This window comes from Adiantum capillus-veneris, chromosome 1, assembly GCF_014529385.1.
Source record: "Adiantum capillus-veneris isolate H3 chromosome 1, ASM1452938v2, whole genome shotgun sequence".
Classification (NCBI taxonomy): domain Eukaryota; kingdom Viridiplantae; phylum Streptophyta; class Polypodiopsida; order Polypodiales; family Pteridaceae; genus Adiantum; species Adiantum capillus-veneris.
In genome coordinates, this window is record NC_140931.1 from 12,942,861 (window position 1) to 12,967,759 (window position 24,899).

At 44.3% G+C, this 24,899-nt stretch overlaps 1 protein-coding gene across 1 annotated transcript in view; it reads right to left on the reverse strand.

Moving 5' to 3' along the window:
• LOC147464340 (ADP-ribosylation factor GTPase-activating protein AGD3-like) overlaps positions 1 to 24,899 on the reverse strand; it is a gene marked incomplete at its 3' end in the record, with an annotated part of 102,265 nt that overhangs the window by 62,582 nt on the left and 14,784 nt on the right. The window contains exons 3-7 of the mRNA XM_086514243.1: positions 3,860 to 3,960; positions 2,459 to 2,529; positions 769 to 831; positions 172 to 216; positions 6 to 71 (exon numbers count right to left, since the gene is read on the reverse strand). Of these exons, the coding sequence (XP_086370369.1) occupies positions 6 to 71; positions 172 to 216; positions 769 to 831; positions 2,459 to 2,529; positions 3,860 to 3,960 (346 nt within the window). The remainder of the gene's footprint in view (positions 1 to 5; positions 72 to 171; positions 217 to 768; positions 832 to 2,458; positions 2,530 to 3,859; positions 3,961 to 24,899) is intronic.

Below are 24,899 nucleotides of genomic sequence, written 5' to 3' on the forward strand. Positions count from 1 at the left end.
ACTACCTCTTCTGCTTCCGCAACCACCTCTAATTTCGTGCCTTTCTTCAGAGAGAGAAATTTCTCGCGCACCTATCCACAGGTTCAGCATCTCAAGGCCTCGTTCCCCAATAGAGACATTTACAATAAGAAGACTTGAATGCAGAGTATTTACACAAACAAAATCACAAACCTGGTCATAATGAAGACTGGCTTTATCAAATCTTTTTCGCACTTCCTACAGAAATTATGAAAACCCTCAGGGCCCAACCTCCACATGTGGGAAAAACATGTGCAGATATTTTAAAATCCTGCAAGAGTAAACTAAAGAAACACTCTATCATACCGTGTTATATATTAGATTGAGGGTAGAAAATCATAGTGGATACTATCTGGCTGGCATAGCATGACATACAGTTAAAAGATCTATTCAATCAGGAAGGATGAAGCGATGAAACAATGCTACAACTATTCATCTTGAGCATAGATAATCATATGTACTAGGATGTACCTACAAAGTACCAGGATTCTAACAACCTTTCCATGAATGATCAAATGTTTTCATGTAAATTAATTAGAAATAATGAAACAAAACGATTTACTAGTAGACAAAAGCATCAAAATAATAGCAAATGATAGTTGCACCAAGATATGACAAAATCGCAATTCTATCATTGAAATTCTAAACAAGCATAACATAGGTGGCCCATAGAATGGCCATGTCTATTATCAAAAAAATCAAAAAATCATAGGATATGCAACATTATGTGAATGAGTTGGAAATACAAACCTTCACATCTTGAAGATCAATGCTAGTAAACTGTAACAGCCTATCATTTAGCATATGTTCCACCTACACAAACGAGGAAAACATGACGTCATGCTCTCCTATCAGTTTTATTCATCAAGGGCGAATCAAAATGCACGTTATAACGTTTGAAGGATCAAACCACCTCTGGAGAAACAATTTCAATCTTCGCACCAACTCCTCACCCAGACCCCCTTCTCAAATAAAATGTAAACAAAAATAGACTTCGTATTGGCATCTTTGTTGTCCTGTTTAACAGTTGCGCTACCAGTTATTGGCCCTTCCATCTGCCCTCTTCCCTGAAGGAGCTAGTGCAGCCAACTCCACTCATCAAAAGGTCACATTGCCAAGACCAAATAGATTTTCCAGGGTGCATGAATATGTGTTCCTGTATCTTGGGAGTTTGTATTTTACGGTGTCTGTGGAACATGTTCGTGCATATTGGGAGTTCATATTTTCCTACGCCATAAAACATGCCGAGTACTTACTGCTCCTTTTTACACCCAAAGCAACACTAATGCTGCAACAAAAAGGCTCCAACAGTTTTGTTGTACTATTGTTGACAGAGAAGACCTCTATTAGACAACAGATGTTAATCAAATGTAGAAACTCCAACACAAGTATACCATGTGGCAATATAACCCAGTGAAGTAAAATTAAGAGCACAAATTTGAAGGACCGTCACAAAGCAGCAACAAAGCTTTAATTTGATGCAAGATTTGTTGTATCCAAGCAGATACTAGAACTTCATTACTATATTCCAATTTCATGCAAGTTCTATTAACTCCCAACAGCCTGACAGAGCCCTATCCAAAATAAGTATTTGCTGGATATAATTATTCTGTTGAGGATAAGAGAATGCTTGAACGTATGTGTTTTCTCTGAGACTAGAACCAATTCAAGCCAACAAGGCAAGCTTGAAGCAAGTAACCAATGTCACCCAGGTTTACTGGGTATGGCATCATCAGTCCGACAGAACAAAAACTGTGCATTGCTGTAGAACACTAAAATGCCATGCCCAAATGTGTTAAAACACAAATAGTAAACTTAACAAAAGCCATGGCAGTAAACACCAATGATTAGTGCATGGCCAATCGTTCCTAATAGTCTTGTAACAAGGTCTACCACAAAGGGATTACTATACCACAGTGCTATGGAATGAGCAATATACAAATGCATGGAGCCCTTGCAGTACATGCTTCTTGCAATGACACATTGATTCATGGGAAAGGCACCCAATGGTGAACTGAGGCTCAATCATTTGAAGAGCAGGCTATAGTGCAAACAGACATTGGCTGAAACTAACCAAAAAAGGATGAAGTTCCTGAAAGGTCACTCTCATATTACCGAGGAATATCTCTATAAAGAGGCCAGTTAAATATTCCAAAAATCTGAACAAACCCAGAGTATACGAAGTGTGTATGAATGCATGAAAAGCAAGGACTAAATGCTCTTCTATTTCCATGCAAACATTAAAAGTCTATTTTATATTATCCTAATCCAACCAGATGCTCCTGAGCAAGCAGTGTAGGGCAGAGTCAACCAGCTTGAGCATGCAGAAGTTAACTTGAACTACACCACTAACTGATCAAGAAATGCTGATAATTCCGAACTTCAGAAGTAAGGCATGCAATCAATTCACTCAAGCAAAAAGAACAGGCATTTGAAAGACCTGTGAACGCAAAACTTCCTTGTATGTCCCAATTTCCCTGAGAGCAATTGTAAATTTGCTCATCACAGGCCCTGCAAAACATAATTTCATAAGGTCATTTCAAGAAAAGTAAAAAGTTTGTGTCCAATCAGTAGTCCTATGCCTCTAACTTCATCAAATGCGAAAGAAAAAAAATATATATTGCTTCGTTTAAGCCAATAATTTTGTGAATAAGCCAAATGCAAGACCTTAATCCTTACGCTGATCATCAAGACTGACAATAGCAAAAGCAGAGTGTAAGGAGTTATTAGTACTCCTTCAAAGTCTTGACTCTTATGTTATGGCAGCCTCTCTGATGGATTCCTGCTTGTTTAAGGTTCCACATGTAAGGTTGTCAGGTACAACAGGTATGGTACAATACAGTACTGAACACTTCATGTACAACAGGTATGGTACAATACAGTACTGAACACTTCATGGAGCTTCAGTGTTCGGGAAAAATGTGTCTCAACTTAATATCGTGCCGTTTTCAATTTCAAGGGGAAAAGGAGAAATTCTGCCCCAAAAATAGAGAAAAATAGTGTACAAACCTGAAGAATAAACCTTATTTTCTAAAATTTACTCTTGGCAAATTCAAGGAAAGGAATTTTGTCTGTTTGAAAAATGATTTTTGCCGAACACTGGAGCTTCTTTCAGGTGCCAGCATAGTATACCTAGTTCTTTTCATTAAAAGTTCTCAGTTCAAGTACATTTAATTCACAAAGCTTGTGAAAACTTCGCTATATTTGACAACAAAAGAGTGAAAATTCAACGAGGACGTGGGAGTTCAAATTTTATTTGGCAAAACATTCTCACACAATCAAAAAGCATTCTAGATTCCAAATGTTCAAGATTCCCAGACAGCTTGTTTGAAGATCCGTATTCTACAAAAATATATATGATAGCAACGGCATGGTATAGTATTAACTGGTTCAAATGTAGTACTAGTGCAACATTTCCCTCATATTAAAAGCAACAGGCTGAGGCTACTAGTACTATACAAAGTGCCCAAGTAATTTCAGTGTGGATGTGTCCAATGTAATTCGGTCCAGCACCCATTGGCCACCCCAATAGCCTCACAAAAGCGTCACAAATTAGAAAATATAATTTTGGCATCTCGCAGATAGATCAATACGTATACACAATGAGTGTAAATAAATTTCCGTAAATTTTCTGAGACAGGATAACCTAACATGAAGAAGGAGAAAAACAACAAAAACTAACTGCAATGGCTAGCATTTACACTAGACAACACCACCATTGTCTCATTGGTGAGAAATCGATGTTGTCCATACATAGACAAGAACAAAAAATTTGTAATTACAGGAAAGTAGAACATGCAAGTACTAAAAACCATAATAACATCAGTAAAAGGAAGCTTACCTCCAACAGCAATACTGATTGGATCATCATGTCCACCTCCAAAACTCTCTAGAGCAGTTGCAAATGCAATGTCTCCATCATAGGCCTCACCAAGTTCCTCCCTTTCATTCAAAGGATTTACTAGAAATGATTATGGCGATAAACAAACTGGCAGCTCAACTTCTGAAATAATCAAATAGATACTCTGGTTGCCAAAATAATAGCATGGTTAACTGAAGTTTTCTGGCTGAAGTGTGGGGAGGAAAAAAGAAAGAAAGAAATAAAAATTTATCAACGTCTTCTAGACGCCAAATTCTGCCTACGAGACAAATAATATATATAAGTGTGTCCTTTGGTCATCCAGGAAACTGAAAAGGGCACAAGAAAAATACCTAAGCTGTAAGGTGAGGGTGGTGCATACATGTATCGGGAGGACCGTGATGATGAGTGGGTGGAACTCTAGGTCCAGGGGTATGAAACTGTATGCTCAAGAAGTACAGTCATGATATGCATGTCTCTAGCTAGCTCCATCCTGTTCCAAATTGGGGATGTAGGATATCATGCATGGGTGGGTAAGGAATAAAGACCCATGCAAGGTGCTCCACCCGCTCTTATCTGGACAATTGATGTCTTGCTATAGTAGACACTCTCAATGCTATAGACAAAATAGGAGATCCACTCAAGTTGGAATCGTATTCACAACTCGATCTTTTCTAGACCTGAAAATCCATTATCTTGGGTTTTTTGCGAATAGCCGTGCTGTCCAAAATGCTTGCTTCATCTGTACACCTTGGTAGAGACAAGCCTTTACGAGTTTTAGGCTTTCAAAAACTCAACGTGATCTTTACACTAAAAGTATGTAGTGCTTAAGTGACACCCAAAATATCATCAATGGCAGGACTCTTGCTTGTCTAGTAACGTCAATATGTACTCAGCTTGATAGAATTGTCCAATCTTGATAGAAATCACTGATGATTACAAACAAATGGCCCTTAGCCATTTGAAAGTAGATGGCTCGTAGCCCTTCTAAAACAGATGGCTCTTACTCTCTATGAATGTACCTGCGTAATATATCCTCTGTCATCCCAAAAAGGAAAAGCTGAACCAAAAATGAAACACTACAGCTAGCTGATAAGTTGATGCTAGGACTCAATTTGGAGTATACCATTGTTTGGTAGTGGTGTGTGTGTTGTTGTTGGTGGTGGTGGTGTGTGTGTTGGGGGGGGGTGTTTGGGGGTTTGTGGATTGGGGGTGTTATGTTGGGTGATGACCATGATGGATGGAGGATGGAGCTCTACTACTAGGGGCTCCTAATGCAAGACTGTATACATAGGGTATACAATCATGATATGCAATCTAGCTAGCTCCATCCTTTACTATATTGGGGGTGTAGTATGGTGTATGTCAATGAGGGGGATGTCAACAGCTCCCTAATGAATACGTCTGGATGTAATTTGAGCTGAGCCAGGCACAGTGCAATCTCTAGGTGGAACTGGTCTCTGATCTCTATCTTCTCTCCCTGATAGAGATGGGGCATCTGAAAACCACGTGCTCTCCGTCTCCAGCTAGCCCTGAGTGTCTCACCCGCTGGACTCAAATATTTCACATTGCCAGTTGTGTGTATATGAATTGAAGTCCCCTATAAGGAAGACCTCTCCCAAAGTGTAGTAGTGCATAATCTCCTCTAATTGGCAAGCATTTCCTGTCTCCTCTCATGACCCCTCCTCAATGATGGAATTAGATGAGCCTCATGGTGAGAAGTGGCATAGTGCAATGTAGATGACTCTATTTTGTGAGAACTGGAGGCTAATTCATATGTATCTGGCCTTGCTGTCCTAGGATACTACACTGAACCGCCCCTGTAATTCTCATCTAAATATGAGTGCTACTCTTGAGCCTCTTGAGTCTCAATGTGCCATCTATGGTGGTCTCCCCTCAATCACATGCTCTAATCATCATCGTTCTGGCCAGACATCAACAATAATGACCCAGCCATCTCTGTAGAAGGCTTTTTTGTCTTCTCTCCTCTCCTTTAAGACCCACGGCATGCACGCTCTCCGGTGCTCTAGCTACACCCTTGTGAGACTGTCATCTATGAAGATGGGAGCGCTCTCCAAGCCTCGTATTACGACCATCTTCGTCATTAATACGTTCATGCCTCCCCTCATAATTGTATGATGAGAGCTCTCTTCTTTGTGGTGTCCTCCCCGGTTCTCCAAGCTTTGAGGGAGGAGTTGTTCCTTCGTATGGATATCCAAGGCGTGTCAAACACTTAATTGCATACACACACAGACACACACACACAATTTCAACCCACACACTCTATAACATACATTCTCTCTCTACCAAATTGGCTTTCCGAACCTCTCTCTACACACACACAAATTCAGCACATATAGACACACACACATGGCATATAACCTTGCAAACCTGTGGAAGGTCCAGCCATAGCTTGAAACATTGAACTACCTCAATGGTTGGGTTGAAAATTTGGAGTCCCTCCTTCTACGCGTCCTCCTTCATTATATTCCACCTCACCACTTCCATCCATCCCCCTCTCCTGTTACCTCCATCTTACCCTCAAGGCTCTTCGTAATTTTGATTGGCTATCAAAAAGCTAGAGTGACAGCCGTCCAAGAGTCATTATTGGATAGAAATTTACACACATCACTTCTACCGTGGCTTGCATTGCATGGATGCCCGTGGAACAATTGTAAATCCTAGAGGCATGATTGTAAATCCCTCCACTTTGATTTCTATGTGTCATGCCTTCTTCGCTTCCTTGTTGGGTCCATTAGATAATGTGTGAATGCTAGCTCAATCAGCTCAAAACTCTACGTTTTACTTGGTGCATACCCATGTGTCACATGACATGGCTGCTACCTGAGGCACGACCCTTTGTCAACATGTTTGAGCTTCCAGCACTATGTCCAACTCTTGGAAGATTGGGCTTACTGAATTTGTTGCCCACATCCCTTCTCCATGCAATTTTAAACAATGGCAGCCCATTTCCTTCAGGGAGGAATTTATCTGGTTTTCACAAAGGCAATGCTAATCACTTGCATTTGAGTCTTTCCTAGGACCCACGTTATTCACCCTACATAATATAGATTTATAGAAGGTCACAGTATTTTGCATAACATCCTTGATGTTTAGTTGGCCATTGGATGCCTTGCTCGCCGAGAATAACCACAGGAGCCGCATCCTTTGGAGAGAGAGAGTGAGCGTGCTTTCTTTCCAACTAACTTGTGGATCATCCTCACGAAACCACTTAATGCCGAAAATCATATTACGTCCAACAAGAGGAGAAACAACAAACTTGTGACATAAAGATACTTGTTGAACAGAGATATGCACTGTCACCAGCGTGTGACTACTATCTATCCTTTTTGTTGATTTCTTTCTTATTATCTATTTACTTTCACTTTTTGGAAACACCCCTCGGGAAATCTAACTGCCCTACATTGCATAGCTAGTGTGGAACTGTCCACAGGGAGTCTAAGCCTGAGGGCAAGAGAGCACTAAGGTTGGACAAGGACTATGGTTAGCCAAGTGGGGTCATTGACTAGCCAAAGTGGAATCCTTTGCTACAGAGGCTACATTTCAATTCTGGGTGTGGCTACAGTGTACAAAGAGGGTCGGATGACCTAGAAAGATACAATGGCAGCATCTCCTAAAATTTAGGGAACTGCTATTTTGGGACCTGAAAATGTGTTGGCGTCATTACCTCCGGAATGACAAGGGGAACATTTTCTTACTCTGCCGTGAAGTCAACTGGACAACCGGTTGGGAGATTTTTAGGCGGCAACCCCGAAACGGGAAAATGCTTATAAATGTGCCAAGTGGCACCTTCTAGTGCACTTGCATCATGCAACAAGAGTTGGCGCTGAATTTAGGAGGAGGAGAGCCTCATTTTCAGTTTTGTCACAAGTTAAGAGCTATGGAGTGCTTGCTTTCCCTCCTATGTACAGTGCGGTGCCAGGAGTGATGCCCTGCACGCTACGCACTGCCCTCTCTCTCCCCTTTGGCAGTATGTTATGCCCCACTAGTGGGCTCTTCATTTGACCAATGTACAGTTGTGTGGGTTCATGCGCGATTCCCGAGGCAAGAGCCTCTTGCACAGGTACTGGATTAGCTAGCGGCTAATCCCCCCGCAGGTACAGGTGAATTCGGAGAGGTTTCACGCCAGAAATCTCGTCCGATTCAAAGGGCAAGTAGCCCTATAGGTGCGGGAGCTCGAGGACTTGCTACGGATGCGACCGGCACGCGAAACGGAGCCCAAAACAGTAAATTACAGCTTGCTGTGTATTTTTGCAGGTTTAGGGTTTTGGCCCTAAACGGACCCTAATACCCCCAGGACGTTCGGGGACGCAAGGGGACCGTTGTACAGGTGATCTGGCACATTTTCAGGGCTGAAAACAGAGAATTCAGCGTGCTGCAGATTCTCGCCAGGTTTTGCAAAGTGCCTGTATGCATCGGGAAAGTCATTTAATGCGTGGGAATACTGACTGTGAAGTGTCCTAGTACAGTTATGCTGCCGAAATCAGGCCGGAACAGTGGAAATTCAGCCGAGTTTGTGCGGGGCAGCTTGTAGGGAACCACAGCGTTTATTCCCTCTTTTGAACAATAAAGAAATACCGAAAGGGGCGCCTAAGTTAGGGGCCAATCTGGTGTCGGTCTTCTCATACACGTGCATTCTAGCGTCTATATCCCATTCCCCTGTCTTGTGTCACTAAAGTACAGGTAAAATAGACGACTAATAATGGGTGAAAGCTAAATCAAGGTTTAAAGTAAAGTCTACCGCCCTTTTTCGATTGAACAGGCCGGTTTCATGGTTCCATCGACGGGATTAAATCACTTTTTCCCATAGAAGTGAGCCTTGGTCAGTTTTGGGCTTGAAGACACAGGGGATCATAGACCAGACACAGGGAATTGCAATTATGGCTGACAGACCAAATGATGTGACTGAAGAGGTTTCCTCTTCACAGGGTCAACAGACACATGAAGTGGGTGAGTCCTCAAGACCACCACAGACAGATGACGATATATTCAGGGCCCAGTTGGCTACTGTTGTGGCTATGTTCACACAAGTAATACAGAACCCGAGGTTTTTAGCCTTTCTGCAACCTCCTGTTCCGTCTCAGCAAGTTGGGTCACTGGATCATATTCAAAAGCCTGTTAAGGCTCGAGCACAGGTGATTCATACCGCACAGTCAATGGAAACACCTGTACACTTGACGACGAACATGCAATCTCCACAACCTATGCCTAAGGTGCAAGAACAGGTGGCTGAGATGCCAGTCTCTCAAGCTGTACCAGTTCAGCCCGCCACCTTTCAGCAGCCTATAGCTGGTTCTAACGGGCAGGGAAGCAACCTACAGGCTATGCAACAAGTCTTCCCACCACCTTCAATACACCCTGGCTATTTTGGAGGTGGATCGGTATTCCAGAGCATGGCTGGTCATGCACCTGGAAATCAGTTTTACACGCCAGGAACAGTGTTCGGGAGTGCTCAAACGATGATGCCTAACCCCATGTATGGTGTCACGGGCATGCTACCAGGGTTTTAGAGCACTCAGGGCCAATTTGGGATGCCACAGGCAAATTTTGGTATGGCTGGAGTTACAAATCAGCAGCCAAATATGGCATTTTCAGGTCAAGTTAATAGCGGCCAAGGAACACAGATGAACCCTAATAGTGTTCCCATGTTTCAGTCACTTCCATATGACAATTTAATGCCGCTGGAGAGGCCAACTCCGTACAAAGAAGGTGGCAAAGGTGTGACATTCACGACCTTTACAGGGTTTGATGACAGGAAGAAGGCTCTTTCATTCCTCCAGCAGTTTGACAAGGCCTATGTAGGGGGAAACTTTACAGAGGCTTCAAAGGTCCGCAAGGCAGCCACTTTCTTGACAGGGAATGCGGGACAATGGTGGACAACTTTATTGCTTCAAGGGCAAGCTCCGTCCACATGGATTTACTTCAAGCAGATTTTTGCAGCAGCATGGTTATCTGATGACTTTGAAGCAGATGTCATGACAGAATGGCACCAGCTTAATGCTGCCATTTGCAGAAATTTGGATGATTACAATCGGAAGTTTTGGAAAGCTCTACTTCCAGTAACTTCCTATAGGTTTGTGCCATTGACAGAACAGATTGAAAAATACTGTTGTGGCCTACCTAAAGGATTGAGAAAGTACTGTACGAAGACAAAAGTCACTACTTTGACGCAGCTCATCGAGGTAGCAAACACTGACAATGGTTTGCTCAAGGGAGAAGATTGTGAATTTAACACTGGCGTCAAGGCAGGATCAGGCAAGAAAAATTCAGCCAAGAAGCACGTTCCCAATGAGGCTCCTAAAGGGACTCAGGAGTCAGCCAACGCAGGGAAAGATAAAGCTACGGCTGAATCAGAAAAGGGACCAGCGAAGAAATGGAAAAGACGTTTTCCTCGCAAGTCAGAAGAGCAAAAGAAGGTCCTGAGGACAGAAAACAAATGCTTTATATGTGAGCAGCCTAGCCACATTGCTTACAACTGTCCTACAAAGAAAAGGCCAGCTGATTCTGAAGACAAGGAGGACAGGAAAGGAAAGAAGCCCATGGCTGGTCTAGTGCCAGATATGGTGGGCGACAAGCCAAATTCAGATGCAAGTGAGCTTTGCAGAGCATGGGGAAAGGTCAAGGATCAAACAGTGCTCATCTTCTTTGACCCAGGGGCCAAAGCCAACTTTATTTCCCCAGAATTGGCTTCAAAGTTGGGAATCAGACCTGAAGAGATGGAGTATACAACAAAGGCAGGTTTGGCATGTCCTGGCCATACAGAGGCTGTGACACCCATCATTGGAAAGCTGCGTCTACATATCCAGTCCTATGTAGATGCTGAAGAATTTTACATCATGCCACTGGACGGATGTGATGTGTTGCTAGGTATTCCTTGGTTGTTTCATGTACAGGGAATCATGGATGCCTACAACAAAAAGATCATTGTACAGAGCAGGGGAAAGACTCACATTCTGGATGTAAAGCTTAAAGGGGAGTCTATTCCCACTGTATCAGCTTCTGCTATTACTTCTGTAATGAAAAAGCATCTTTCTGCGTACTTGGTTTTTGCACGTGAAGTGTCAGATTGTGATGAATCAAATTTATCTATGCTAGATAAAGAAAGGTCAATGTTTTTACAACAGTATAGTGACTGTTTTTCCGATTCATTACTGTCTCAATTACCGCCAGAGAGACCCGAGGACCATGAGATAGATTTGGTGCCAGGCAGTAGCCCACCAAATAAACCTCCATACAGGGTTAGTGTGGCTCAGCAAAAAGAGATAATGGGCCAAGTACAGGAGCTATTAGAAAAGGGGCTGATTCAGCCCAGTTCATCTCCATTCTGTTCTCCAGTGTTGTTGGTGCAGAAAAAGGATGGCTCATGGCGTATGTGCATAGACTACCGTGCACTGAACAAGAATACCATCAAGAATAGGTTCCCTATACCTAGAATTGATGATATTATGGACAAATTAGAAGGAGCAGCTATGTTTCGAAGGATAGATCTAAAGAGTGGGTACCATCAGATCCGCATTAGATCAGAGGATGTGCACAAGACTGCTTTTAGAACAACGTTTGGCCTTTACGAATTTTTAGTGATGCCCTTTGGTCTCACAAATGCTCCTGCTACGTTCAATAGGATGATGGACAGAATTTTCCGTCCACACCAGCAGTTTGTTGGTACATTCTTTGATGACATGATAGTCTACTCAAAGAATGAAGAGGAGCATAGGCATCACTTGGCCATTGTGTTCAAAGAGCTACGCAGTCATAGGTTGCTCATCAATGCAAACAAAAGTGAGTTTTTTCTGGAAGAGATTCACTTTCTGGGACACATTGTCTCAAAGGATGGTGTCAGAATGGATCCTGCAAAAGTTGAAGCGATCAAGTCATGGCCAAATTTGAAGACGGTGCATGATGTCCGAAGCTTTTTGGGACTATGCTCCTATTACAGAAGGTTTATCCGAAATTTCGTTGAGATTGCTTCACCTTTACATGCTCTTCAAAAGAAGGCAGTCACTTTTAGATGGACACAGAAAGAGATTTCAGCTTTTAATCTCTTAAAGGAAAAGATGACTTCAGATCCAGTCATTGTGTTGCCAGATCTTAGGAAGTCATTTGTGGTCGAGTGTGACGCCTGTGGTAGTAGCATTGGTGCAGTGCTAATGCAAGATGGCAGGGTAGTAGCCTATGAGAGCAGAATTTTGCAAGGGTCAAAGATGACCATGCAGGTCTATGAGAAAGAGTTACTGGCTGTGATTCATGCGCTCTTAAGTTGGAAACACTACCTGCTCGGTGCAGATTTCGTTGTCCAAACGGACCATCAGACCTTGCGGTACTTCTTGACACAGACAAAGTTATCTGAGAAGCATATGCGATGGGCAAATATCTTGTCCATGTTCCATTTTCAGATTGTGCATGTGGAAGGCAAGAAGAATGTTGTGGCTGATGCCTTGTCAAGGAAGCCACAAATTTCAGCTGTGTCGATTCCTTATCATCATGCACTTGATGATATGAGAGAACATTATGAAAATGATGAAGATTTTGCAAGGGTCTTCGAGTAGCTAATGGATGGACAACGTCATGAACACTATCTTCTTAAAGACGGGTTCATGATGATGCATGGCAGATTGTGTGTCACAAAGCCATTGCGACGCAAAGTGATGGAAGAGAGTCATGTCCCACCGTATGCAGGGCATCGTGGTATCGATGCTACAGTTAAAGCGGTTGAGACATTCTTCTATTGGCCTACATTGAGAAGGGATGTGGATGCCTTTGTGCGAGAATGCCTAATATGCCAAAAGGTCAAGTTTGACAGGCAAAAGGCACCAGGGTTATTGCAACCACTACCTATTCCAGATAAACCATGGGAAAGTATTGCTATGGATTTTATCTTTGATCTTCCGAGAACGCAGACAGGAAACGATGGTATTTGGACCATCATTTGCAGATTCAGCAAACAGGCTCATTTTATTCCTGTCAAGAAGAAGATAAAGCCAGATCAGATGGCATGCTTGTTTATGAGCAATATTTTCAAGTATCATGGCATGCCACAGTCGATTGTTAGCGACCGTGATCCACGCATGACAAGTTTGTTCTGGAGAGGCTTGTCTGAGAATATGGGCACAACGCTCAAATTCTCTTCGTCATTTCATCCTCAAACAGATGGGCAGTCAGAACAAGGAAATTCTACTGTCCTAGATCTGCTGAAGTGTTATGTGTCAGAGCATAAAGGAAAGTGGGAGCAGTATTTGCCATTGGTGGAGTATGCATACAATAATACAGTGCATTCATCAACTGGCAAGGCACCCTTTGAGATAATTGAAGGTGGCAAGAAAGTTCCTCCCATACTGCATACAAAGGACAAGATATTTGAAGCAGATAAGTATGTTCAAGACATGGATGAAATGTACAAGAAGGTCAAAGTGGCCTTAGAAAAGACTCAGGCAAAGCAAAAGTAAGCAGCTGATCGTCACCGTCGTGAAGTGGTATATTCACTTGGTGATTGGGTGCTTTTACGCTTTGAAAAGGCAAGGTTAAAGAAGATGAAGGGCAAGGAAAGACTGTTTCCAAAGCTCAGCATGCGTTACTATGGGCCTTTTCAAGTGTGCGACATAATCAGTGATGTTGCATATAGGCTGAAATTGCCTGACAGTTGGAAGATTCACAATGCGTTTCATGTGAGTCTTCTCAGACCCTATGTGGGTGATGTGCCAGAAGATATGCCAGCTGAAGATTAGCCGGAAGTCGAGGAACTTGACGAGATCTTGGTCCCTGAACAGATTTTGGCACATAAGGAAAGGAAAGTGAAAGGCAAGGTTGCTAGGCGTTACTTAGTAAAGTTCAGAAACTATCCACCAATGGATGCTAAGTGGATGGAAGAAGGTGAACTTGCAGAGTCACCTACTGTGTTATCACTCTACCTTGACCCCTTGAGTTTCAGAGCTACATGGATTGTCAGTGTGACAATGGCTTTTGAAACAATTGATGTATATGGTATTTAAAGTGAGCTCAAATGAAATATCTGTTACATGAATGTTAGAGCTGTACAGATTGTCACTTTGGCAATTGCTCTTATGGAATGTCCAAAAGTTTGGTTAGTGCTATAGAAGTGAGTATTTCTTGTCAGTTTATCAAGGATACAGTGATTGCTTCTATTGAAGAGTACATGTGTAACTCCATTCTTAAACTGTCGGTTTGGGTATGCTCGAGAGTGTTACGGGATCCAACGTGTACTATAAGACAAGGGCAAAATGTGCAGCTACCATTTTGTCATTGGAAAGTTAGTGACTCAAAGCAATGGCAAAGTGCGAAGCTACCACTATGTCATTGGGACAGGGTTCACACGCAGGCAATACATGAGTCGACGAGGTGTTGAATACACCAGGGTTGACAATGAGCATGTATGTGTCGTATATGTGTCGACAGGTGTTGAATACATCAGTGTTGACAGTAAGCATGTACGACATAGATGCAAACGAGGACGTTTGAGATTTCAAGAGGGGGGTATGTCACCAACGTGTGACTACTATCTATCCTTTTTGTTGATTTCTTTCTTATTATCTATTTACTTTCACTTTTTGGAAACACCCCTCGGGAAATCTAACTGCCCTACATTGCATAGCTAGTGTGGAACTGTCCACAGGGAGTCCAAGCCTGAGGGCAAGAGAGCACTAAGGTTGGACAAGGACTATGGTTAGCCAAGTGGGGTCATTGACTAGCCAAAGTGGAATCCTTTGCTACAGAGGCTACATTTCAATTCTAGGTGTGGCCACAGTGTACAAAGAGGGTCGGATGACCTAGAAAGATACAATGGCAGCATCTCCTAAAATTTAGGGAACTGCTATTTTGGGACCTGAAAATGTGTTGGCGTCATTACCTCCGGAATGACAAGGGGAACATTTTCTTACTCTGCCGTGAAGTCAACTGGGCAACCGGTTGGGAGATTTTTAGGCGGCAACCCCGAAACGGAAAAATGCTTATAAATGTGCCAAGTGGCACCTTCTGGTGCACTTGCATCATGAAACAAGAGTTGGCGCTGAATTTAGGAGGGGGAGAGCCTCATTTTCAGTTTTGTCACAGGTTAAGAGCTATGGAGTGCTTGCTTTCCCTCCTATGTACAGTGCGGTGCCAGGAGTGATGCCCTGCACGCTACGCACTGCCCTCTCTCTCCCCTTTGGCAGTATGTTATGCCCCACTAGTGGGCTCTTCATTTGACCAATGTACAGTTGTGTGGGTTCATGCACGATTCCCGAGGCAAGAGCCTCTTGCACAGGTACTGGATTAGCTAGCGGCTAATCCCCCCGCAGGTACAGGTGAATTCGGAGAGGTTTCACGCCAGAACTCTCGTCCGATTCAAAGGGCAAGTAGCCCTACAGGTGCGGGAGCTCGAGGACTTGCTACGGATGCGACCGGCGCGCGAAATGGAGCCCAAAACAGTAAATTACAGCTTGCTGTGTATTTTTGCAGGTTTAGGGTTTTGGCCCTAAACGGACCTTAATATCCCCAGGACGTTCGGGGACGCAAGGGGACCGTTGTACAGGTGATCTGGCGCATTTTCAGGGCTGAAAACAGAGAATTCAGCGTGCTGCAGATTCTCGCCAGGTTTTGCAAAGTGCCCGTATGCGTCGGGAAAGTCATTTAATGCGTGGGAATACTGACTGTGAAGTGTCCTAGTACAGTTATGCTGCCGAAATCAGGCCGGAACAGTGGAAATTCAGCCGAGTTTGTGCGGGGCAGCTTGTAGGGAACCACAGCGTTTATTCCCTCTTTTGAACAATAAAGAAATACCGAAAGGGCCTAAGTTAGGGGCCAATCTGGTGTCGGTCTTCTCATACACGTGCATTTTAGCATCTGTATCCCATTCCCCTCTCTTGTGTCACTAAAGTACAGTTAAAATAGACGACTAATAATTGGTTAAAGCTAAATCAAGGTTTAAAGTAAAGTCTACCACCCTTTTTGGATTGAACAGGCCGGTTTCATGCACACTAGGAAATTCTCATGTGATTAAAGAGTTCATGCCAAGGGCAAATCAAGACACCTCAATGGGAGTTGTTGAAGTAGCTTCTAAGCATACCCTCTTCACTACAAAACCAATAATCTCATCATGCACACTGTCAGGATCAAACAAGAACACAAGACGCTGACCATAACACTTAATGAGAGACTCATTAGGATGATCGTCGTGAAACCATGATGTCATCTGTGCATACCAGCATGAAGTGTCTCCCTGAAGACTCAAGGGCCAGTCTAGCATATCTGCTCTAGTAGTATCCCACAAGCTGTGCACAAAGGAGACTGATCTGGTAAGCGCCTCAATCTCCATAGGAGGGGCAGCAAGCTCTGCTCGAATGATAGTGTGGGGTACCCAAGCCTTGGCTTTAATCAGTCGAGAGATCATAGATACCAAGGGCCTCTCCATACGTCTCCAACCATCCTGGCCTACAGAAGGTCCCCATGTCTGCACCCCATACAACATAGCTGAGGCTAGTAAGGTATCAAAGAGCCATAACTTTGTCCGAGGCTCCTAGAACTAAACCTACGAGCACATCCTCTCCAAGCCTCCAACCGCCGCAAAAGCTCTAGTCAGTCTAGTCTCTGCTGCTCTCCCCAAAGAAAACCTCGGCCTAGTGAAGACAACCCCGAGGTAAGTGTATGCAGCTGTATACTCTACAATCTCTTGACCGTATGTAAAATTCGGTGCCGATCTCCTGATCCACTATGGTGAGGTGTTAAACACCATAACCTTGGTTTTACCAAGGTTTACAGACAATCCACTCTCCTCTGCAAATTTGTGTAATGCATCCAACTGTCGCTGCATACCCTCTTGTGAGTCAGAGATCAAGACAATATCATCAGCATATAACAACAATGGATCCACGTCTCTGCCATCTCGGCACCTCTATCACCCTCTTTGTCAATGTAGTCAGATACCTCATCAACATACATACCAAATAGGGTAGGAGACAATAGGCAACCCTGTTTCCCCCCAATGGTGGAGTGAAATAAATCAAATATCCCCTCCGGAGTACGTACATGTCCCATCACTGATCTGTATAGAGCCATAATTGTCACGTGACACATCCCAACCCTATGTGTCCGTGGACAAGCTATACCATAGCAAGGGTCCCGTCAGTTCAGTCAGTCTAGATTAGCAGTGATCTGGCACTTTTGTGAGTCTATTCGTAGACCGTGCATGCCCAGTCACTTAGCATAGATGCATATCCTCCGGTTGCACACAGCATGATCATCGGAATTCCCATCAGAACCCATTAGCATCAGTTAGGGGAATTTTCTAGTGCATTTAGCCTATTTTCCTATTTATTGGGATTTTCACTTATTATTTTTAAGTGACTTTCCAACAAAAGTAGGTAGGGCAATTTTGCTAAGTTAATATATAAGCAAACCCAAGTTAGCACTTTCTGGCAGAAGAGGCAGCAGGAGCTTCCCGCTCAACAGGCAAATTCTCAGCAGTACCCCCCTCAGCATCAAGATCCCTCGCCATCCACCTCCCACTTCCTTGTCGTTTCCACAGATCAGCCATCGCTAGAAGACTTCCCCCTTCTAGCGGCAATTCCCTTGCAGATCAGCCCCATCATAACATCGCCATCACCCTTATATGCTGGCTTTCTGTCCCTGCATTCCAGCGTTTTTATCATCACCCACTAACGCTAGGAAAGCTGCATACCAGCGTTTTTTTAGCATCCCATAGACCTGCCTATTCCAGCGTTTTCCACAGCTTGGCACCTCAGCATATGCAGCGCTTTCAGCAGGTGCAAACCCCTCTAAAAACGCAGCCAAAGAAGTCCTACAGAGCCCAGCATTTTTGGCAAGAATAGGACAGCATCAGCGTTTTTAATTCTCAGCCTAAAACAGCAGCAGATCCTCGCAGTTTTCAGTCATGACACCGTAGAAGATTCCCCCCAAGTCGGTTGCAGATGTTTCCCCCATTTTCAGCCATAAAAACGCAGCCAAAACAGTCATTTTCAGCCACCGAAACAGTCCTAGAATTCAGCGATTAGAAGATCCCAGATTTCAGCCATCAAGTAGTCGTCATCACCGTCGTCGTCGTCATCAGCATAGTCCAACTTGTTCAGTCCATTGCATTCGCATTGTACACCCTTGTGCAATCAAAGAATAGACCACTCTCGCCGACGAGAGTGGGGCCTTCGGAGGAGGGTTTTACAACCTCTTGGTGTCGTATCTCTTCTCTCTCCTTCTCTCAGTCTCATTCACTTGCACACACAACATCCACTCACTTTGTTCGTGACCACAGCACTCTACATGACGGAAAGCTCTCTCTTTCCCTAAGAACTAAAAGGAACCTTGAGCAATAAAGATCGCTAATCTTGAGAAAATACAACATTCATTCCGCTACACCTAACATTGGTATCAGAGCTTTGGAAGTGTTCTACATTACTCAAGGAAAGAACCACAAGAATTTTTTTCCTTGTTGCAATCGCACGAACCCAAGTTTACTTGGGCGTGGCGATTCCTAATCGTGTTTTGTTGAAGAGTGACAGGAATCCCAAGAAAGAAGGGCTTGTCCAGCCTCCCCTTGTGTCTCTTTTCACTCATTGAGAGCGGACCGTGCACTTAGCAACCGGCCAATCGACGAGAGGTGGGAAAAAGCAACCTTGGTGTGAGCGCAAGGCTGCCAAGGGGTGCGCCCGCAGAAAGGAGTAGAACTCGGGTGAAGAGAAGATCCTTCTCCAACGCGATTTGCAAGCAAAAGAACCCCTCAAGAACCTCAAGAACCCAAGATTCTCACGAATCAAGGACCTCAAGAACCTCAAGACCCTCAAGAACCCAAGTTCCTCGCGAGCTTAAGACCCCAAGATCATAGTGCATGGTCGTCACCCGAAGCGGAATGGATACTTCGCATACAGGTGATGAGCATGAGAGAGGCAACGGAGACTCGTCCCCACCCGAAGATGATTTCTTAAACCCTCCCCCTTTGCCATCTACGCCAGACCCTATGGAGGCAATGATGAAGCAGATGATGGCCATGATGGATAGACAGGAAGACAAGCGCCTTGCTTTACAACGCGAGCGCGACGCAAGAAAAGAAAGAAAAGAACTAAGGAAGGAAGAAGCGGCAGCACGAAACGCAGCATTGGAGGCCGATCGTGCCACTCATAGATTGGCTTTGGAGGCCGAGCGCGAAGCTCGACGAGAGCTACACACTCAAGAATTGATTGCCCAAGTCCTAGCCTCAAAGACCAAACCACCCAAAGATCGTGGGAGTTCGTCAAGTGGCGCAAGCCACGACGCGGATTCCAACCATTTAGTTACAGAAAAGTTGATTTTCAGTAAGTATGACGGTAAGATGGATGCTACAGTTATTCATTCTCAGTTGCATCGATTTAATGCTTATTTTGCGACAACTAAGAAGACAAGCAATAGCAAAGTTTTGACGGCAGCTATGTACCTTGCCGGTGATGCCATTAATTGGTACCACGCATGGCAAGAGGCACAGCTAGCCGCGCACCTAGAGACAGCCGACGATTTCACGCCCCTCTTTTAGTTGGGCTGATTTCCAAGACAAGCTCAAGGCGCGGTTTATGCCACCTCAGTACCTTGCACGATTGAAGGACGATTGGTGCGCTCTCAAGCAAAATGGTATGCCGGTCATGTCTTTTTCTAATCGTGTTTCGCAGCTAAGTACCCAACTACGCATGTCGGATGATGAGCGCAAAGAGGTTTTTCTCTTTGGATTGGACGAGTACATCAAGTACGATGTCGAGGTATTCGATCCAATCGATCTCAACAAGGCGGTAGTGATTGCTCTCACGCAAGAGATGAAGCACAACAAGGGAAAGCCTAAGGAGAACAAGACTTCCACCAGTACCTCACAGACTTTTCAGAACCCGCAGAACGGTAAGAACGGTAAGAATGGTAAGAATGATAACTCTTCTAACCAATCTTCCAACAGTATCTCATCAAAGAATTCTTCCAATGAATTTAAGGGTAAGGCTAACACAATTGCTAAACCTAAGCTTACTCCAGATGAAAAGGTAGCACAAGGAATTGTAGGAAGATACATCACTTCGGAAGAACAAAGCACTTATTCTAAGGAAGGTCGTTGTTTTCATTGTCACATTAAGGGTCACATAAAAAGAACATGTCCTAAGCTTGAATCGAATGAATCTAAAGAACCCACAGCACCCACTACATCTGTCAATGCAATGAATGATAACACGATTGTGCCCAAAGTTTCTCAGGACCCTCCCATTGATGATTCTCTCATTAAATGTTATGGTCGTACGTCGGGGCACCGTTTTGTCATATTGTTTGACCCAGGTAGTATGCATGATGTGATCAATTCCTCTCTTGTTGAGAGAGCCCGCCTTGAAGTTAGTCCGAGATCTCCTATCGAGGTCTCTGGCTTTCGTCTTGGTATGGACGCTCTCATCACCGAGGAATGCCTTGATGTGTTGTTTGCAATTCAACAGACTGCCTTCACTAGAAGATTTGTTGTTTCTCCTCTCTCAGGATGTGATATGATTTTGGGTATTCGATGGTTTCGTGATAATGACACTCATGAAATTTAAGACTAACACTATAACTATCAATACCGACAGTGATTCTCCTATTGTCTTTCATGGAGAGGACATTGCTCCTTCTCCATCTCTCATTGCTACTATGCAGGACAAGGTTGAAAGGATTGGGGATAAGGATATTCTCTCAATCTCTTTTTATCCACAGCATGATACACAGCACTTGCATGATTATGAGGAGCATGATGATTTGAATAATAATGATTTGCATGATGATTTGGATGACAAAGACAAGTATGATGACTTGCACAAAGATGATGTGATTGATGATGTGTTAGTTGATGCTGTTCCTAGCGAAGCTAACCTCGTTGTAGATTCGATCACTCACCAAGAATCGATCTTGGCTTTCGAGTCGAGTTCCACAAATCAAATCCCCCACAAGAAGATCCGATAGATCCCGAAGAAGAGATCTTGGCTCTCGAGCCTTGGTCCAAAGAACCATCACAGGAAGTATTGTGTTCGCATGATTGATACGCACGCATTGTTCGAGTGTTTCATTCGTGAAGGTTTCCTGTATTTTAGTCAGCATCGTTATGTGATCCCTTTTCCTAGGCATGACATATTGTATGTTGAGCACGTTTCTCTCATGGATGCGCACGAATGTATGCGGATTGTTCATGAAAAGTTGAAAAGTTTTTATGTCAGGAAGTCACATTCCATGTCTCTTCCTTGGCATGACACAGTTTCCGAAAGAGCACATGAAAGTATGAGCACCAAGCATGAGCATTTCCATTGTGATTTGCCACATTTGATTGATTTCGACCAAACAAAAAAGATTCGACCTCATTGTTTGCATGTGTTAAATGTTTGATGAACGGGTTGTCACTCCGTCTCTATGTTCATCGACACTGCATACACAGTCTTTAGAGAAGACAAGATTTATTTCCTTCACTTTACATGGAATAGGTATGTTCATGGTTTTGTGTTGGAGATGGTTTCAGGAATTTTCAGCCATGGAGATTCTTGAAGACGGAAGAAGCAGGACTCTAGCCGAAGTTGAAGCAAGAAAGGAGATTCAGAAGACTTTGTGTCGCTTTCGGTGCAGCCCAAAGAAGCAAGCATTGCAAACCTTTATGAAGTTGAAGTACCGCACGACCCACACAGCAGAGTGGCCCGGCGAAAAGTCCCTTCCAGGATTCCGAATGTTGGCGATCTCCCTCGACACCATACAGTTCGGTACCAGTACCTCACTTTGAAAAGGAGGGGATGTCACGTGACACATCCCAACCCTATGTGTCCGTGGACAAGCTACACCATAGCAGGTTCCCGTCAATTCAGTCAATCTAGATTAGCAGTGATCTGGCACTTTTGTGAGTCTATTTGTAGACCGTGCATGCCCAGTCACTTAGCATAGATGCATATCCTCCGGTTGCACACAGCATGATCATCGAAATTCCCATCAGAACCCATTAGCATCAGTTAGGGGAATTTTCCAGTGCATTTAGCCTATTTTCCTATTTATTGGGATTTTCACTTATTATTTTTAAGTGACTTTCCAACAAAAGTAGGTAGGGCAATTTTGCTAAGTTAATATATAAGCAAACCCAAGTTAGCACTTTCTGGCAAAAGAGGCAGCAGGAGCTTCCCGCTCAACAGGCAACTTCTCAGCAGTACCCCCCTCAGCATCAAGATCCCTCGCCATCCACCTCCCACTTCCTTGGCGTTTCCACAGATCAGCCATCGCTAGAAGACTTCCCCCTTCGGCGGCAATTCCCTTGCAGATCAGCCCCATCATAGCATCGCCATCACCCTTATATGCTGGCTTTCTGTCCTTGCATTCCAGCGTTTTTACCATCACCCACTAACACTAGGAGAGCTGCATACCAGCGGTTTTTTAGCATCCCATAGACCTGCCTATTCCAGCGTTTTCCACAGCTTGGCACCTCAGCATATGCAGCGTTTTCAGCAGGTGCAAACCCCTCTAAAAACGCAGCCAAAGAAGTCCTACAGAGCCCAGCGTTTTTGGCAAGAACAGGACAGCATCAGCGTTTTTAATTCTCAGCCTAAAACAGCAGCAGATCCTCGCAGTTTTCAGCCATGACACCGTAGCAGATTCCCCCCAAGTTGGTTGCAAATGTTTCCCCCATTTTCAGCCATAAAAACGCAGCCAAAACAGTCATTTTCAGCCACTGAAACAGTCCCAGAATTCAGCGATTAGAAGATCCCAGATTTCAGCCATCAAGTCGTCGTCGTCATCATCGGCATAGTCCAACTTGCATCAGTCCATTGCATTCGCATTGTACACCCTTGTGCAATCAAAGAATAGACCACTCTCGCCGACGAGAGTGGGGCCTTCGGAGGAGGGTTTTACAACCTCTTGGTGTCGTATCTCTTCTCTCTCCTTCTCTCAGTCTCATCACTTGCACGCACAACATCCACTCACTTTGTTCGTGACCACAGCACTCTACAAGACGGAAAGCTCTCTCTTTCCCTAAGAACTAAAAGGAACCTTGAGCAATAAAGATCACTAATCTTGAGAAAATACAACATTCATTCCGCTGCACCTAACAATAATCCCCTAAATCAACACTATGGGCACCCCCATCTCCTGCAATCTATGCATCAATCGAGCTCTCGGTACCATGTCAAATGCTTTGCGGAAATCCACAAAGCTACAATAAATCCGTCTCCCATGTGACCTGCCCTCCTCAATGATGGCTTTGAGTGTCAAAATACGATCAAGAGTGGAGAAACCCCTCCTGAAACCGGCCTGGCCCTTTGCTCGTACACCCTCACCCTCTGTCCAATTACTCAACTCCTGCTCAAGAATGGATGCATACAACCGTGCCAATGTGTGCCCAACCATAATAGTGCGGTAATTCCCAGGCTCTGTAGGATCGCCTGCTTTGAAGATAGGCACAATAGTAGACAATCTCCAAGTCTCAGGTAACCCCTCACACATGGCACGATTGAACAACACTGCAAAAACCTCTACCAACATACCTCTAGCAAGTGTAAAGTGCTCAACTACTAGACCAACATGATCATATGCCTTGTTGGTCCTCATCCTGTCAATGGCTCTGTTTACCATCTCAGTGGTAAAGAAGGTGCTGGTAGGTGGGCATGGCTCTGTAGGATTTGGAAGGGGGTCCTATCCAGGATCGTATATAACGATGAGGCATACTCGCCCCACTCCTCAGGAGAAGTAATCACTGGGGGAGGGGAGTGCTCATGAAAGAATCGCCATGCCTCTCCTGAGTCTCTACTCAAGAACAGTTGATACAAGTCTCGCTCCATCTAGGCCAAGCTCGCTCGTTTTTCCGTCGCACAAGGCGTCGGGAAGCAATCCGAGATTGTCTGTAAGTGATGACTCCTAAAAGAAGATCCCTCTGAAGTTGGGCTCTCATCTCTCTGCAGTCCTCATCATACCAACTATTCTGGGGCATGCTCCGAGAATATCGCCTCCGACCTGGCTGAGTGTGTGGATATGCCTCTGATGCTGCATCATGCAATGTCTCAGTCAGTAAAGTGGTGCACTCCTCCACTGAGAGGCCAGGACCAGTTGTGCATAGATAGCTATAGATCTCCTTTGTATAAACTGAGTCAGTCTCTGGTGTAAATGTATAACGGGTATGTGACCTACCTCCTGATGTCTAGGCTGTACTATACTGAAATGAAACAGAAAATGTCAAAAGTGCATGATCCACTACTACGCCCACTGGTCTGGCTCCCACTATGAAATCCTGAATACAAGGAATAAAGCTCGGTTGTGCCATAACATAGTCCACTGTACTGGCCCCGTGTCTGTGTGGAAAGTATGTGAAAAATGCTGCTCCAAGAAATCGCTGCAAGCCATTAAGTATGGCTAACCCATGTGCAATCGTCATCTCCGTGAGGTATCTCCCATACTCCGTCTGCTCTGTCACGTGAGCATCTGTCAAGCCCCAACTCACCCACATCCAGCTCTCTAAGCATCTCATCTGAAGTGTCGTAGAAAACTGTCTGAGAGTTGCCTGTTCGGGCATTGAAGTCCCCTAGGAGGATGATATCACCATCCCTAGAAAACTCCCGTACGTCATCATCTAGTATAGAGAAAGGCGAATGTCCTTTGGATGCAGCATATACTGACATACCAGGGGGGAAGTAACATATGGCAATGTATAGAAATCGGCATGTGTCAGTTCTCAGCCTCACCCACATGTATCTAGCATGATCATCTCTCCATACAATATGTAGTAGTGGTTGTAACTCCGCCCTAAATAGCATTGCTACTCCTCCTGAACCTCTCAGATCTCGCGACTGTCCTATGGGCTCTCCCATCTGTATCCCACCACCTGTGGCATAAGCTGTCCGGCGGCCTGATGCGTCTCTGAGAAGAAAACAATGTCCCTGTCTCTGAAATTGTCCTCAAAGGCACCAACATCCAACATCATAGATCCATTCCAAGAAGCCATCTTCAGTGTAGTCCCATAGGTCTCACACCGTCATGTAGAGCGCCGCTCTACAATCACCACCCGACC